The 16033-nt window shown below is 41.0% G+C and overlaps 1 protein-coding gene across 1 annotated transcript; it reads left to right on the top strand.

The window, feature by feature from the left end:
• Positions 1–2197: 2197 nt before the first annotated feature.
• On the top strand, positions 2198–14458 carry cfdp1 (craniofacial development protein 1). Its single transcript, XM_026174810.1, has 7 exons — positions 2198–2449; positions 3231–3354; positions 3592–3817; positions 4290–4399; positions 6016–6147; positions 11018–11176; positions 12897–14458. The coding sequence occupies exons 1-7, from the start codon at positions 2380–2382 to the stop codon at positions 12985–12987; spliced, it is 912 nt and encodes a 303-aa protein (XP_026030595.1). The 5' UTR covers positions 2198–2379; the 3' UTR covers positions 12988–14458.
• Positions 14459–16033: the final 1575 nt, after the last annotated feature.

Here is a 16033-nt window from a genome sequence, read left to right as displayed (position 1 = left end):
TTCTTGTTTCAATCACATGACAAGCTCTTAAAAGTAATCCATTACAAGTTCAGATGACTCTTGTAGCATATTTCTGATTTGTTTCCACAAGAATATTTTTCTGGATTTCAAATCTGCTTGTAATTTTACAGTAATAGTATATATTGCAAGAAGTGGATATGGCAGGTTAGGTACTACATTAAACCAAAGATGGCTAATGTCCTTATTTTTAGAGCGTTAACTGTCTTCACATTCTTATAGATCCTTTAAATGAAAAGTTTGCACTTCTGTACCCAAATCTGGAAATAAAACTTGAGTCAAATCAAAGCATGTAAATATGTTATCAGTTCTTCTAACTGATGGGTTCTCATTAGATATTGATTGTGCTTAAAAGAAAATGCTAAAATGTCCAACAATTAATGTAAAAATTGATGTAAAAAACCAAAAAGTTTTGTTAGCCCTGCGTCAGGCTGGCGACCTGTCCAGGGTGTACCCCGCCTCTCGCCCTATGGTAGCTGGGATAGGCTCCAGCCCCTGACAACCCTGACAAGGATAAGCGGAAGAGAATGCAAGTTTGTTTTAATGTGGACATGAAACAATACGTGTATAAAGGCTAATTTACACCATGGAGCTCTTCATCTTGAAACAGTCACTGATTTAAATTTATCTATGAAGCTGGATTTTAGGAAATAAATCTTCAGGTTAGAGCCACTCTTGTGCTGGTATGAACATCACTGGGTTGGTTGGTTGGTTGCTGATAGACTGATAGACAGCCCAAGGGAGACACGTTTGTACTCCTCCTGGTTGCAACAATAAGCGATGAGAAACCAAGGATATACTGTGCACTTTCACTCTGTCTCTTTAGCAGTAAGTGGTTCTTGGTTGTTTGCTCGCTGCATAATGGCAAAACCTACACACTGAACCTTCAAACAGAATTTCACATAGGCCAACTGTCCCAGACTACATACTTGACATGCAGAATGTAGTAAATGGGAATGGAACCACTAGCTTTCCAACTGGTAGATAACCCACTCTAGCGCCTACACCACAGCTGCCCTATATTAAAACATGGATGGCAAAAAACATTTAACCGATGTTTTAATTATTGGTACTGAAGCCCAGAGAAAGAAACTGTCAGAACACCTACAATCACTGGCAATAAAAACCTCCAAACAGTAGGCGTCATCTTTGACAAGGATCTTAGTTTTGAGCAACACAGACGTTTAACTGAAACTAAGACAGAAATGTAACTAAGGATTTAGATCACCTTAAGGTTATTGCCAGAGTACAGTTCCCCTCTCTCTAGCTGATGCAGAGACATTACATGCTTTTATTTCCCCTAAAATTGATTACTGTCATGCTTCACTTTCTGATGGTGGATACAAGACTTGGGGACTTGAGGAATGGGCTTCCTCCAAAGGGTGGCTGACTCTCCCTTAGAGATAGGGTGAGAAGTTTGGCCATCTAGGAGGGGCTCAGAGTAGAGCTGCTGCTCCTTCACATCGAAAGGAGCCAGTTGAGGTGGTACGTGCATCTGACAAGGATGTGTCCTGGGAGCCTCCTGGGTGAGGTGTTTCGGGCTTGTCCCACCAGGCAGACCCAGGACACACTGAATAGATTATATCTCTCGGCTGGCCTGGGAACTCCTCGGTGTTCCCCCGGGCAAGCTGGAGGAGGCTGCTGCCCCCCTGACCCCGAATAAGCGGAAGAAGATGGGTGGATGGTTTGATCCTTGGCTGCGTCAGTCTGCATGCCAAATTATTCTTGGGCAAAATTGAACCAGTGCTTGGGTGGGGTGTGAATGTATATGAATGTTAGAATGTTAGTGTGACCGAAAGCACTTAGGTGTAGAAAAAAAAGTCCTTGTATGAATGGATGAATGAGGCACATTGTATATGGAACTCAAGTATCTTCTTATACACGGATTGAGAACTGGGAAGAAGAAATAATTATCACTGGATTGGTGATCCAGGGGTTAACAGCCAAACACAGCTGGATTATGTATTCACTACAAGCAGCCAGAATCTGTCCAGTTTGTGATGCTAAGAGCAGTCTTCCTGCAGAGGTTTTGTTTCAAGTCTTTGGCCAGCTAGTGACATCTATGAAGCACACAGATTTAATACACGGGGTTTGTTTCGTTCCGTTTTCCCCGCCTGTCTTCTGTGCCGCATTTCAGTCCAGTAGGTGGCGCATATGTTCCTTAAGATAGTTTACCAACCGCCATTAAACCAGAAGAAGAAGAAGACAAACCGCCGAAGAAGAAGAAACAGAAGTCATTTTGTATTTTCGTTCGTTTAACATGTTTCAGGTGTTCAGTTTATTTATGCCCGTCACAGAGTTTTAAGGGTAACGTTTGTACTTTGCATCGTTAGCGAGGAGGAACTTATTAGCAGTGACAGCATGATGAACTATTCCGACTATGACTCTGATGGATATTCGTCGAATGAAGATGCAGACTATGTCCCATCAGGTGAGGACTGTAAACACTATGGTGAGGTTTCTGCCATTCAGTGAAGAAAAAGAAGAACCTTAAGTATCATTAACTGAGCTGCAAACGACAGGCAGAAACATGGTTACTGACACTGATGGTTATTGATGGCTCTCTTTCCCTGTGTTGAAATAAAGCCTGTTAAAGCTGAGAAATTCTTCGAAAGCTACGAGTGCTTTTTTTGATTCGTTTCCATTCAACTGTTTTCACATCAAATCAAATTCAGATCCAGACGCAAACACTCACAAAATAATGCACACAGCCTGAGTAGCACGTGCAATAGTGCAATACAGTAGTTACAAAAAGCGCCTTACTCACCCTCTTTAGTACTTGTGACTTGGAGCCCTAAAACATGGAGTTGACATCGCCATGGCAGCTTAAAAAAAGCCTGGATTATTGTAGACTTTCTAGTAGAAAAACTCAGACTGCAGCTGTTAATCTGGAAGCTCAGTCAGGTGTGAGATTATACAGTCCAAACAGGCAGATGCAGTCCTGATATACCAAGATGAAGCCTGAGTTCTCTTGGTGATATGGTTCAAGTCATAATTTTCACTTAAAAAATAGTGCTAATCAGTCAAATCAGCTGTGTCAAAACATGCTGAGTTAACTCTCATTGTTAGCTTTAAATGCAGTTTCACATCCACATTGATTAAAAAGCCTGATGAAATGATGCCCTCTTAGTACAGTTAAGTTGATTTGATTATTCTTGATATTGATCTTGTTATGCATCATTTACACTGCTTCCTGTACTTTTTCACCTCAGATGATAACCTCAGCGAGGATGACATAAATGAGTGTGAGAAGGAGGACCCTCTTCATGAGGATGACAGTGTGCCCCATTCTGAGCCCATCAGCAAGAAAAAAAAGAAAAAGGACATCAGTGTGAGGTAAGAGGTTTCGACAGCACCGTTCAATGAGAGGACAGTGTTTCCAAATGGAGAAAATGTAGTTAAATCTGTTTGTGTTCTCTGATGGCGGGAACACTGGACCATTTTCATTCTTTGAAAGTAAAACTTTTTATGGCTTCATAAAATAGACTACAGTTGATGTCCAAAAAAAGTAAATGTCATCAGATCCTCATGATCTTGAGTTTTAGTCGCTGGTGTCACTTAAAACATTTACAGAAAGAGAAAGAAGAGATTACTGAAAGTAGACGACAAAGATGAAGATGTTGGTGGAGCTAAAGAGGCGGATAACCCACAAGAAGAAGTGAAAACACCCACTAAGGCAAAGGCTCAGGATGATGAGGCAAAACAGAAGAAAAAGTCAGATGAACTTTGGGCCAGTTTCTTATCTGACGTTGGATCCAGACCCAAAGAGTCTGCACCACAGTCGGGTACCGCACAGAAGGTAAATATCTTTGAAACTTTGATATTTCATTTTGCCAGGTTTTTAAATGTGTTCGAATTTAAAGCTTGGACGATTGCTTTGATTTGCATAAACCACCTTTGAGACATGAACACTTTTAGTCATCTTATGTCCAAAATATCTGTGTGTGGGGGTTTTCAAATTGAAACTGAGCTGAACAGACTTTGATTCGATACCAATTTGCACCACAAGATGGTGTAGTAACTCAAGTTGGCACTAGTCTTGCCCAACAGCAAAGGAAGATGAAATCAGGGGAGAGACACTTGTGGGCTCTGTAGTTTGGGCACTGTGAGGCTGCTGTTTTGATCTGGTCTCTAACTGGGAAAACAACTTGCAAAATATCAAGTTGATTAAACTCACATTGGAGCATTGTTGTGTTGAACAGCATTGTTCTCTGTGTGTCTGTTTTCTATATACTTACTTTCTAGTATCGTTCTTTTGTTTTTGTCTTCAGGATGATTCCACAGTTTCCAAGACTGTTTCTACGGTGACTGAAACGAAGTCGTCAGGTCCTGCTAAAGTCACCATCACCAAAGTTTTTGACTTTGCAGGCGAGGAGGTTCGGTAAGCTTCTGTTTTAAAAGCATTTGCACACTAATCAGCAGGTGGACACACACCATCTGGTCTGATGGCAGTGTAGTAGGCGGATGTCTCAGTTGGTAAGAACAGGACCATTTTGTGAATGAGCGTCGGCTAAACTCTTATCATGTCCACACAGTCCAGAGATGTGCTTAGTTTCTGACACTAGTAAAACTTGAAAATACTGTTATTTAAATGAAGAAGTGTGGTACAAAGATTATTTGTTTTTGTTTTTTTAAGCAGTGGTTATTTGTGAACAGTAGCATTCCAGCATTATGCCTTAATCTGGTTGTCATCATATTAATGCAACATTTCAAAGTGATAGGGAGCCCTGAGGCCTGCATTGTGAAGCAGTATTTGTAGTTAGTAAGGTGACTTCAGTTTTGACCCCAGAGTTTTAAAGGCTATATTGCTATGGTAACAACACAGCACCCTATATCACAATATGCTCGAGATATTAAGGAGTTCTCTTGAAAATGATATTCCTAGAATACAGTTGACCTCAACTGCAGACAATCGAAGGATTTCAAGTTTCTTTTCTTTAATGAATATGAAGAAAGTTGGCTTAGAAAACACAGTTTTGTTGGGCTGCATCATTGTGCTGTTGGATGTCTTTTCGTGATAGAGAGAGGAAGCTGCAGCTTGACCATAAATTATATGCTGACTGAGCCATGGAATAAATAAAAGCTGCTTTGGCTGGATTTTTTGATACTTTCATCTGTACACAGGCTCCAAATGCTTATAGTTCTTACAGTCTTTTTGGGGGGGGTTGTTAAGCTGCAAATATGAAACCCTCCTGCTGTTGGCCCTGTTTGCTCTATTCAGTTTTGACACAGACATCTTGTTTATGTGTCTCCAGTTGCTTAGAGGCATTATGGTCATGAAAGCGTGCCTCGGACTCATGGAAAGGTTAGTTTTGTGTTTGTGCGCTCTGGTGAAACTCAGCTACAGTGGTGTGTGACGTGATGGCAAAGTGTACTGTAGTCCTAAGTCTTTAAACGGGCAGTGGAAGACTTGATTTTTAATGACTTTCAATCAGAATCATGGATTTGAGAACATTTTCTGTTGTTATTCCGGCTTTCAGCCAACCACTGAGAATTTTCTAGCATCTGTGCTGCGCAAGTACTCATGGAACTTCTAAAGTGCATCGTTTAACTCCCTGTCCATCTAGCACAGTATGGGCTGATGGCAGTATGCTTACATGCCTAAAATTTAAGCCCAGTTTGTGCACAAAGATTGGGGGAAGATCCTATATCATAAATTACTCACAGACTATTCATGAAGATTCCTTTAGCCTGCATTTATGTGACTGCATTGTTGAGTCTATATGTAATACCTGGTTTATCCAGCAGTTATTATGTTGAAGAACACGGTGCAAGTCTTTGCTCTACATGTTTCTCTTGTATGCATGAGTCTAATCTCACTGTATCACACACTACTTGCACGTTTAAGACCTGGAACTCCCTCTGTTTTTGTTGTTTAATGATGTTTAATGGAAAGGTGTGCTCCATAGGCTTGCTGGATACTGAAGCAGTTTTTATCTGTCTGCATGTTTTTTTTAATACAGTTTAACAGAATACACATTTGTCTCCATCTTTCAGGGTGAATAAAGAGGTTTCAGCTGACTCCAGGGAAGCAAAGAGTTATCTCAAGAGCCAGAGCATCAAAGAGGACGAGAAGAGCGACAAAGAGAAGATGTCATCACCCTGCTCTCCACCACTCCCTGGTTCCAGGTACACAAATACTACTCTAGGATTATTACTGCTGCAGGATTACGCTACCATTTCCATATCATTGGATATTTAGTACCAGTGCACGAGCGTGGTTGTTGCTTAAAAAATGCTGAAAAATCAAGATTGGTTTGAAGAAATAAATGCTAAAAATTTGTACTGTAAAACTGCACAGTCGGTGTGGATGGTTGCAATGAGAATAGGTGAGTCCGAAAAAATCTAGTGTGTAAAGGCCTTAAGGAGTGGAAAAGAAATTGTCAGTCCATCACGGGGAGTCCCCCAGCAGCCTGAGCCTATACCGGTATAAAGGAGGATTCTGTACCACCTGAATCCAGTCTTAAGTGCTCTGCTTTATCAAAAAGGAAAGTTTTAAGTCTAATCTTACAAGTAGAGAAGGGTGTCTGTCTCCTAAATCCAAAGTGGGAGCTGGTTTCACAGGAGTGGCGCCTGATGGCTGAACACTCTGTGTGCCATTCCACTTTTAAATATCCTAGGAACCACAGGTAAGCCCACAGTCTGAGAGCGAAGTTTTTTATTAGTATAATAAAAAACTGTTGTTTTTAAGAATTGTGATATAGCTAGATATTGTTTAGGTTTGGTGACTTTCCTCATATTATATACATTCTGGTCCTGTGTCACCTTTCGGCATCACATTCCTTGTTGCTGATCAGTTTTTATCCCTCAGCCACAAAAGGCTCATGGAGTATTATTGTCACCCGGCGGGCGACGTGGACGCCCAAGTTTGTGAAGGTGATAACTCGAGAACCAGGCAACGTAGGACTCTCAAATTGACACCATGGCTGCATCTTCTAAAAATCTTGGGCGAGCTTGAATCTCAGTGACCTTGAACTCAAGGTCAGAGGTCAAGTTATCTGAGAATCTTGTGAATGCGTTAACTCAAAAAGGAAGTCACCTAGGACTTTCAAATTGATAATACACGTGTGTCTGCTAAGATCCTGAGGAGTAGCACTGGTGTTCGCCAGGATTTTTGACGTAGTCTTCACACTCCCGTGAGACTGGTTTGTCCCAGCGCACCCTTTGGATGAGACAGGAGACCTTATACGTGCTGTCATCCCACCAACACTCTTCTGCGTAATCAGTCTACAGTGGGGCAAAAAAGTATTTAGTCAGCCACCGATTGTGCAAGTTCCCCCACTGAAAATGATGACAGAGGTCAGTAATTTGCACCAGAGGTGCACTTCAACTGTGAGAGACAGAATGTGAAAAAAAATCCATGAATCCACATGGTAGGATTTGTAAAGAATTTATTCGTAAATCAGGGTGGAAAATAAGTATTTGGTCACCTCAAACAAGGAAAATCTCTGGCTCTCACAGACCTGTAACGTCTTCTGTAAGACGCTTTTCTGTCCCCCACTCGTTACCTGTATGAATGGCACCTGTTTGAACTCATCATCTGTATAAAAGACACCTGTCCACAGCCTCAAACAGTCAGACTCCAAACTCCGCCATGGCCAAGACCAAAGAGCTTTCGAAGGACACCAGGAAAAGTATTGTAGACCTGCACCAGACTGGGAAGAGTGAATCTACAATAGGCAAGCAGCTTGGTGTGAAAAAATCAACTGTGGGAGCAATCATCAGAAAATGGAAGACATACAAGACCACTGATAATCTCCCTCGATCTGGGGCTCCACGCAAGATCTCATCCCGTGGGGTCAAAATGATCATGAGAACGGTGAGCAAAGATCCCAGAACCACACGGGGGGACCTGGTGAATGACCTGCAGAGAGCTGGGACCAAAGTAACAAAGGTCACCATCAGTAACACACTACAACGGCAGGGAATCAAATCCCGCAGTGCCAGACGTGTCCCGCTGCTGAAGCCAGTGCATGTCCAGGCCCGTCTGAAGTTTGCCAGAGAGCACATGGATGATACAGCAGAGGATTGGGAGAATGTCATGTGGTCAGATGAAACCAAAGTAGAACTTTTTGGTATAAACTCAACTCGTCGTGTTTGGAGGAAGAAGAATACTGAGTTGCATCCCAAGAACACCATACCTACTGTGAAGCATGGGGGTGGAAACATCATGCTATGGGGCTGTTTTTCTGCCAAGGGGACAGGACGACTGATCCGTGTTAAGGACAGAATGAATGGGGCCATGTATCGTGAGATTTTGAGCCAAAACCTCCTTCCATCAGTGAGAACTTTGAAGATGAAACGAGGCTGGGTCTTCCAACATGACAATGATCCAAAACACACCGCCCGGGCAACAAAGGAGTGGCTCCGTAAGAAGCATTTGAAAGTCCTGGAGTGGCCTAGCCAGTCTCCAGACCTCAACCCCATAGAAAATCTGTGGCGGGACTTGAAAGTCCGTGTTGCTCGGCGACAGCCCCAAAACATCACTGCTCTCGAGAAGATCTGCATGGAGGAATGGGCCAAAATACCAGCTACTGTGTGTGCAAACCTGGTAAAGACCTATAGTAAACGTTTGACCTCTGTTATTGCCAACAAAGGTTATGTTACAAAGTATTGAGTTGTATTTTTGTTATTGACCAAATACTTATTTTCCACCCTGATTTACGAATAAATTCTTTACAAATCCTACCATGTGGATTCATGGATTTTTTTTTCACATTCTGTCTCTCACAGTTGAAGTGTACCTCTGGTGCAAATTACTGACCTCTGTCATCATTTTAGGTGGGGGAACTTGCACAATCGGTGGCTGACTAAATACTTTTTTGCCCCACTGTAGCTCTGGTCATATTTGCGTATCTGCAGATCATCATCATTATTTAAAAATCACTGAAGCTCCCAAGACCTCAAGCCTGTGCAGACTTGATCCAGTGAGAGCACAGACGGCTCCTGTGACCTGTATGCAACAGATTTTGTTGCATGTCAAACACACATCTGGAGTAGCACTAATGCCAGCTGTGCTTCACCTCACCCCATTCAGATAACAGTGAAATCCAGCTACACTATCCCGCTGTATGCTCTGCAATGCATTTCTGCTTTTTTCCATTTGCAACTTCCAATACAATAGTATTTCCAATACTTTTTGTTGCCACGGTAATAAGTCAGCTAAGGATGTGCACATCTTCCACCCCAGACACAGGAAATCATCTTCCAGCTTACAGGAAGTATGGTGCTTTACAAGCCATTGCCTGTTTATCTCAGCTGTGTGTGTGTGTGTGTGTGTGTGTGTGTGTGTGTGTGTGTGTGTGTGTGTGTGTGTGTGTGTGTGTGTGTGTGTGTGTGTGTGTGTGTGTGTGTGTGTGTAAAAGGGAACACAACAGGAAAGACCCATTAGCACCACCCCATCATCAGTCCTTGTTGAGGTTGTGTAGTTATCATTTATTTGTAGATTCAGATGATAGTGTTGGTATGTGCTGTTATATAAGCTGGCAGTAATAAGTGTGTGTGTGTGTGAGAGAAGTCTGACCATAGAAGCTGTTGGTCCTTCATAAATTAATTTCTGCAGTATGCTGTCTGTGTTTACTTTTTAGTCATCCAGGTCATGGTAGTGGAGCTGGGAAAGAAAGAAGTCCAGTTGCCATGTTTCCAACCTCCTTAGACTATATGAGATACTGTACTACACTCAGGGGCCACTGCATTAACTGTACCTGTAACACAAATAACTAAAATGGGGGAGAAAGATGTTGCAAGTTACAGCTGGGCAATTACTCAAAAATGAATTCATTCTGTTAATAATTGCCCCAGTCTGTGTTTATGTACTGTCCTCATAAAACTATAAGAGTCTGTGTCCACGTTCAGCCTGTGATATAGAAGCATGGCGAGAAACTTGAAAACCAAGCTGACAGTAGGGCTGTTCGATATAATGATATATCTCAGATGACGATATAAAAACGTCTATCGTTTCATTTTACGCTATCGTTTGTTTTGTGGTGTCGCAAAATAAACTGTTTACAGCAATATTTTTTCATCATTTTGATGGTCACTGTGGTGGCTATATTAATTTCTTAAAGTTCTCTCTTTCTCTTATATTTAATATAACCACACTACAGACGGACAAGCGCCTGTTTTTATGCGTTGTCATTAGCAACAACGATGGTAACACCATCGCATGTCCGCTTGTTTATTTTCCACATAAGCCTTTCACAATAAAGCTCAAGATCCTGTTGAGACTTTTCAAAATAAACTGAATTATGTGAATGAGTATGCAGGCGAGAAACAAAAGAGCCGTCAGGTGGTAAAAAATAAACCTTAGACTCAAACGTTAGAACAGGCTTTTCCTCGCAGCACGCCGTGTAATAAATACTCACAAAGGCTGTTACAACTTATGTCTAAAAATGTATCGTTTCATGCATCGGTTAAAACACTCGACTCCAGCTACACGATGCCCAGCTGGAAACACTTCATGCAAGTCGAGCTGCCCGAGATTCACAGAATTTACAGAACGTGTTACATTTTTGTGATTTATATCGTTATCGGACGATAGATGTCTTATATCGGGATATGAGATTTTGGAAACACTAGTCAGACTGCTGTTGGTGGTGTAATGGTTTTTATAATGGTCATTTTGCACCCTTTGCCTCTTAGTATCTAGTATCAACTGTGCATTATTCATCTACAGTATTGTTGCTGACCTATCACTGTCTGTCCCTTTAGTGTACCCAACACACTCTGTAACAAAGTTTAAATCATCTTAAACTAGTTTCTTAAACATGATGTTATCATGTCAATATGGACCAAAATCTCTGAACAATGTTTCCATCAGCTTTTTGAATCAAAATAGTTTTTCTTTTCTTTTCTTATCTTTTCTTTTTCAATGTTTTTATGTGTTTTTTTTCTGCAAGTTTGTTATGCAACCTTAATGACAGTTAAACTGACCTTGAATTTCAAATCTTAAGGGTGTGAATTTGGTGGGTCACCTAAAGGCTTCTCTTTCTGATTTCAGTACTAAGCGTCCAGCAGGCATGTCAAATGTCCTAAGTCGTATTGGGGGAAAGAAGCAGAAAATGAGTACATTGGAAAAGTCAAAAATGGACTGGGATGCTTTTAAATCTGAGGAGGGCATCACCGAGGAGCTGGCTATCCACAACAGAGGCAGAGAAGGGTAAGAGAGTTTCAGCATGTGTGAAGTAATGTTCACTGTGGTCCAGAGGGATGTTCATCAAAACTGGATGTTGTCATTATTTTACGTGACAAAATAATTTAGTAAGATTTGTATATATTTATTTATCATACTTGAACTGAACAAAAAGAAGAAAGGAAGTACGCCTGTCCTACAGACATATCATTAAGTAAAACAACCTTAATAACGTATTTAATATTTAATAACAGCTCATATTTCTTTAGACTCCTACTGATGTTATCAAACTCCTTCCAATAATTATTAACTGGCTACCACATGCTTTCAAGGTGGCTGTAGTTAAACCATTTCTTTAAGAAGTCTTTCCTCGGCCTCATCTTAGCTAACTATAGAGAAATTTCCAACCTTCCTCTTATTTTCAAATTCTTGAAAGACTAGCTATCAAATAGCTAACTGAGAATTTGCAGAGGAATGGTTTATTTGTGGAGGGAGAATCTGCTGGTTGCAGCAGATGACTTCCCCTCCCTGAGCCTGGTTCTGCTGCAGGTTTCTTCCCTTTAAAAAGGAGTTTTTTCTTTCCACATTCGCCAAGTACCTGCTCACAAGAGGTCATTTTAGGGCCTTCACCTTACAATATAACATTCCTTAAGGTGATTGTTGTGATTTGGCACTATATAAATAAAATGAAATTGAATATAATTGTTCTTACTTATCATATTGGTTGTGTATTACTTCTGTGCCAGTAAAAAAAAAGTGGAGATGTCTGCTTGTGCTCTAAATGGGTCGAGATCATGTACTTAATTTTATAGCATGGTAAATAAACATAAGTTATCAATCTTTTGCATGTTAACAGCAAAAACGCTTCAACTTTTAACAGTTGCACAAAGATAGCAGGCAGGCAAGTATCACTCCATTTTTTTAAATTTTATTTATTTTTTGATCGCAAGGTGTGGAAGAAAGTAGGTATGAAAAGAAGTACCTGGTACCAGGTGCCATCACCTAATGAAAAACCCTAAAAACCGTGTTGAGCCAATCTGAGTAGGTCCTAGTGGAAAAGGTTGATAAGTGTTGTGAGGATCTCATTTCTGCTGTAACATTATAGCGTTGAGTTAGTCCCTAATGAGGCTGACCATAAACATTAATCTTGCATTTCTAAACAAAGCAGTCGGTTCATTTCAGCACTGACCAGCATTATACCAAGAGCAGTGCAAACTGGCATCTCAGCAATCAGTAGATCCAGTAGTGAGTGTGTGAATAGTCTGCCAACCAAAACAGTACAGTATGTTATACTGTATTTTTTTTTTTTACAGTTATTACAGTTTGTTTTTTAAAGATGAAATACCAGAGAGAGTTAAAAACAGATGCTCTGTTTACTGACATGAGGCATTTTCATTGTGTTCCACTGTCTTTGTAGAAATGTGAGTAATCTGGCTGCCTATAAAACAAGATGCATCCTCATCTCATCAGGCTGTGAACATGCAGAGTGAGGCAGCAGTGATGAGTCACAAGATGACTTTTACAGCTGCACACTTGTGCCAGTTGCACACTGTTCTACTAAACTCTGCCCCTTTCGTTCACAATGAATGAGCTCCCCTAGTAGCATATATGCATATATGTGCAATAGAGCCACCCTAAAACACGGGGGTGACACTGTGCTTCTTTAGTAAATGACAACAGCCTGCAGTACCTGGATTGATAAAAGTAGGTCTGATGTTTCTGTTCTTTTCTGTTTGTGTGTGCTTAGGTATGTGGAGCGGAAGAATTTCTTGGAGCGTGTCGACCACCGCCAGTTTGAATTGGAAAAGGCAGTACGACTGAGCAATATGAAGCAATGACACAGACTGACAACACACACTCGCACAGAGAACAATTTTTTTTTTCTTTCCTGCAGCTCTCTTTCTTTCTCTAATGAGACAGGTGCTGTTGTCCCTTTACAGTGAGCTCAAACTACTGTTCTCGCTCGAGTCTATTTCAGGCCCGGTATATTAATAGGCTCAGTTTGTATGGAGGAGGGTTGCTGCGTGTGCTTCCATCCTTGTGTAACCAATAACGAATCTCAGACCTTAACACTGCATCCCTCCTGCTTCCTCAAGTGGCTGATTTAAGACCTCAAGGACGGATTAAAAACCACACTGGTTTATTGTAATTTTTCTTTTCTTTTTTCTTTTTTTTTTTTTTTTTGCATAATTTCTCTCTGTTATTGAACTTTCATACCCCTCAGGATCTGGGAACATTACACCATCTATAGTGTAAAACCTGACAGGCCAAGAAGCACAAGGACTCAGACGATCTGTCTGTCTTGTTAGGGTAGAGGCTGTAATTATGTATCTTTGTTGGTGCCGACCAAAACCACAAACACAATAATTTTGTTTTCAGTGAGCTCAAACCTGAGCCATGCAGTAGTGGTAATACTCACCATATTGATGACTCCAAAATAGCTGAATCATAATATGGTACGTTACAGCTGCTGTTTATTAAAAGAAAAAAATGTTACTTCATCCATAAGACCGTTAAGTACCTCAGTCTGCTGGCTGATTCACAGATCAAAGTGTACTTCGTAGAATTTTAGTATTAGTAATAGTATTTTTTGTTTGTGATAAGCAAACGTATCCGTTAGGTTCAGTGGACAAATAGCTGCAACAGAAAGTGAGACTGATTGGACGTTTCTGTGTTTCCTGGTCCTCGTGTGTGTGTGTGTGTGTGTGTGTGTGTGTGTGTGTGTGTGTGTGTGTGTGTGTGTGTGTGTGTGTGTGTGTGTGGTTGTACCTCTGGTGTTTTATCAATTAAGGAAAACTGTTTGAACTGTCTTATTGCTTTCATCAATAGAATCAGGATAGTTTTGTGTTTAACATTATTCAGATTATCATGGAAACAAATCTGTATTTTGCAGAGTTTGAAGCTCATTATAAAAACCACTGTGTACAGTTAGCAGTTTGTAGTGTTACTGATTTACAAAAAAAGGCCTTATTATTAACACTGCAGACATATGACATTTAAATGTTCAAGAAAAAATAGTTTGCACATCACATGTAATGATTCTGCACATATAGATGAACAGAGTGAGTCTTTTCAGTAGAGATGCACTGATCGATTGGCTGGTTTTCAGCTGATTGGCAGTGACCGTGAATGTGCGAGTTCTGCCTTTCCAAAAGTGTAGCTACTGCATTCAACAACAACAAGTGCAGTTCTCCCACCCACAGCAGTGCACACACTCAAATCAAAATAAACAAGTCATTTGATTTCATGCCAGTATTTTTAATGAACCAAAATGTAGTAATGATTAAATAACATGTGGTTGTCAGTGTAGCATCTGAAGTTTTCTTATTTTCACAGCTCTGCCAATCTGTGTATTAACACTTTCAAAGTCTTCTCTCACTATTTAAATAGATTCAGCTGAACTGCAGGTTGTGGCAGCTGAAAGTAAAACTATTGCTCTGCTGAAGCTTCTGATGATGACCTCTGAAAGATGCTAACAGTGTAGCTAACAGCAGTAACCAGAAAGTGCAGGTCTTAAAGAAACTGCAAGTGGGATTACTGCAGCATAGTTACAGCTGTGGTAACCGGGCCACTGCGTCATGGAAAAAGATGAGACTGAACCAACATTGCTGCAGTCATCTTGAAATACCACTAGCAAGCACTGCTAGATTTAAAGAAAAAACTATGTTTATGTTTCTTCAGAAACACTTAAATCCATGTAAATTTAGAGAACAAGAACTCTTATTAAGGATTGGTGCTGATATTAGCAGTGTGTAAGGACAAACACAAACAGCTGGGTGAAACACATTCATGTTAAAGCTTGGTCCAAAACATTTGTAGCTGACCTTTGAACTTCTGGCATTCTCCACAGCAGCTTCCCACATCACTTACTTAAAATACACGTTGACCTCGGGGTCAGTGACTGTGAACCCCACATCAAGCGCTGCACATTGCTTTGTGAACTTGCTCCCTGAGACACTGATAGACAAGTGTTGAGCATTGCAAATTTTGTGGAAGGTGGTTGGTTTGCCTCAAGATGAAAGCGTCTGAGCTGTGATTTTGGTTATTTGTAGTTGCTGTGAGTCACTGGAAATTAGCATACGGCGCAGCATGTTTACACACTCCAGACAAGAAGTAAGATGTTTCAAGTTTAAGCCCTTGGGGACTGAGGCAACCGCTTGCAGTTTCTGTTGAAGAGTGGGAGGTGACTGTCCATCCATTCATCCATCCTTCTTTCGCTTATCCGGGGTCGGGTTGCAGGGGGAGTAGCCCAAACGGAGAAGCCCAGACCTCCCTCACCCCGGCCACCTCCTCCAGCTTGTCCGGGGGAACACCAAGGCGGTCCCAGGCCAGCCAACAGATATCTCTCCAGCGTGTCCATGGGTCTGCCCTGGGGCCTCCTCCCAGTGGGACATGCCCACAACACCTGGCATCCTTGTCAGATGCCCGAACCACCTCAACTGGCTGGTCAGTCACCTCCTTTCACTGCTCCTTCACATCGAAAGGAGGTTCATTGACCTATTAACTAAAATCAAAAAATCCAAACTATGGAAACTTATTGAACTTGATGTTGGTACTTAACGAAAGCAGAGGTGGGTGGCAACATGTAGGTATACCAATAATACAAGCTTTATAGAAGTGCACAGGATTTTGAGGAGTTTGGATTTTTTTTCGGGTATAAGAACAAAAACAGCTATAGCTGGTCACATGACATTCTGAAGTCAAAAGTTAAAGATTGCTTGAATTTGAAAGTTAAAAAAAAACTAAACATCCATAGAAATCAACTGAAACAACACAGCAGACAAAGCATTTTATTTCATTCATAGACATGCTCCCAATTTGGCTTTGATTCTGAATTTTATCTGTAAGCCCAAAGACTAGTGGCATTTCTCCCATAGCCACCGT

This window comes from Astatotilapia calliptera, chromosome 7 (assembly GCF_900246225.1).
Source record: "Astatotilapia calliptera chromosome 7, fAstCal1.2, whole genome shotgun sequence".
NCBI lineage: Eukaryota > Metazoa > Chordata > Actinopteri > Cichliformes > Cichlidae > Astatotilapia > Astatotilapia calliptera.
The sequence above is the reverse complement of the archived record's forward strand: the minus strand, read 5'-3'. Positions and strand labels throughout refer to the sequence as shown.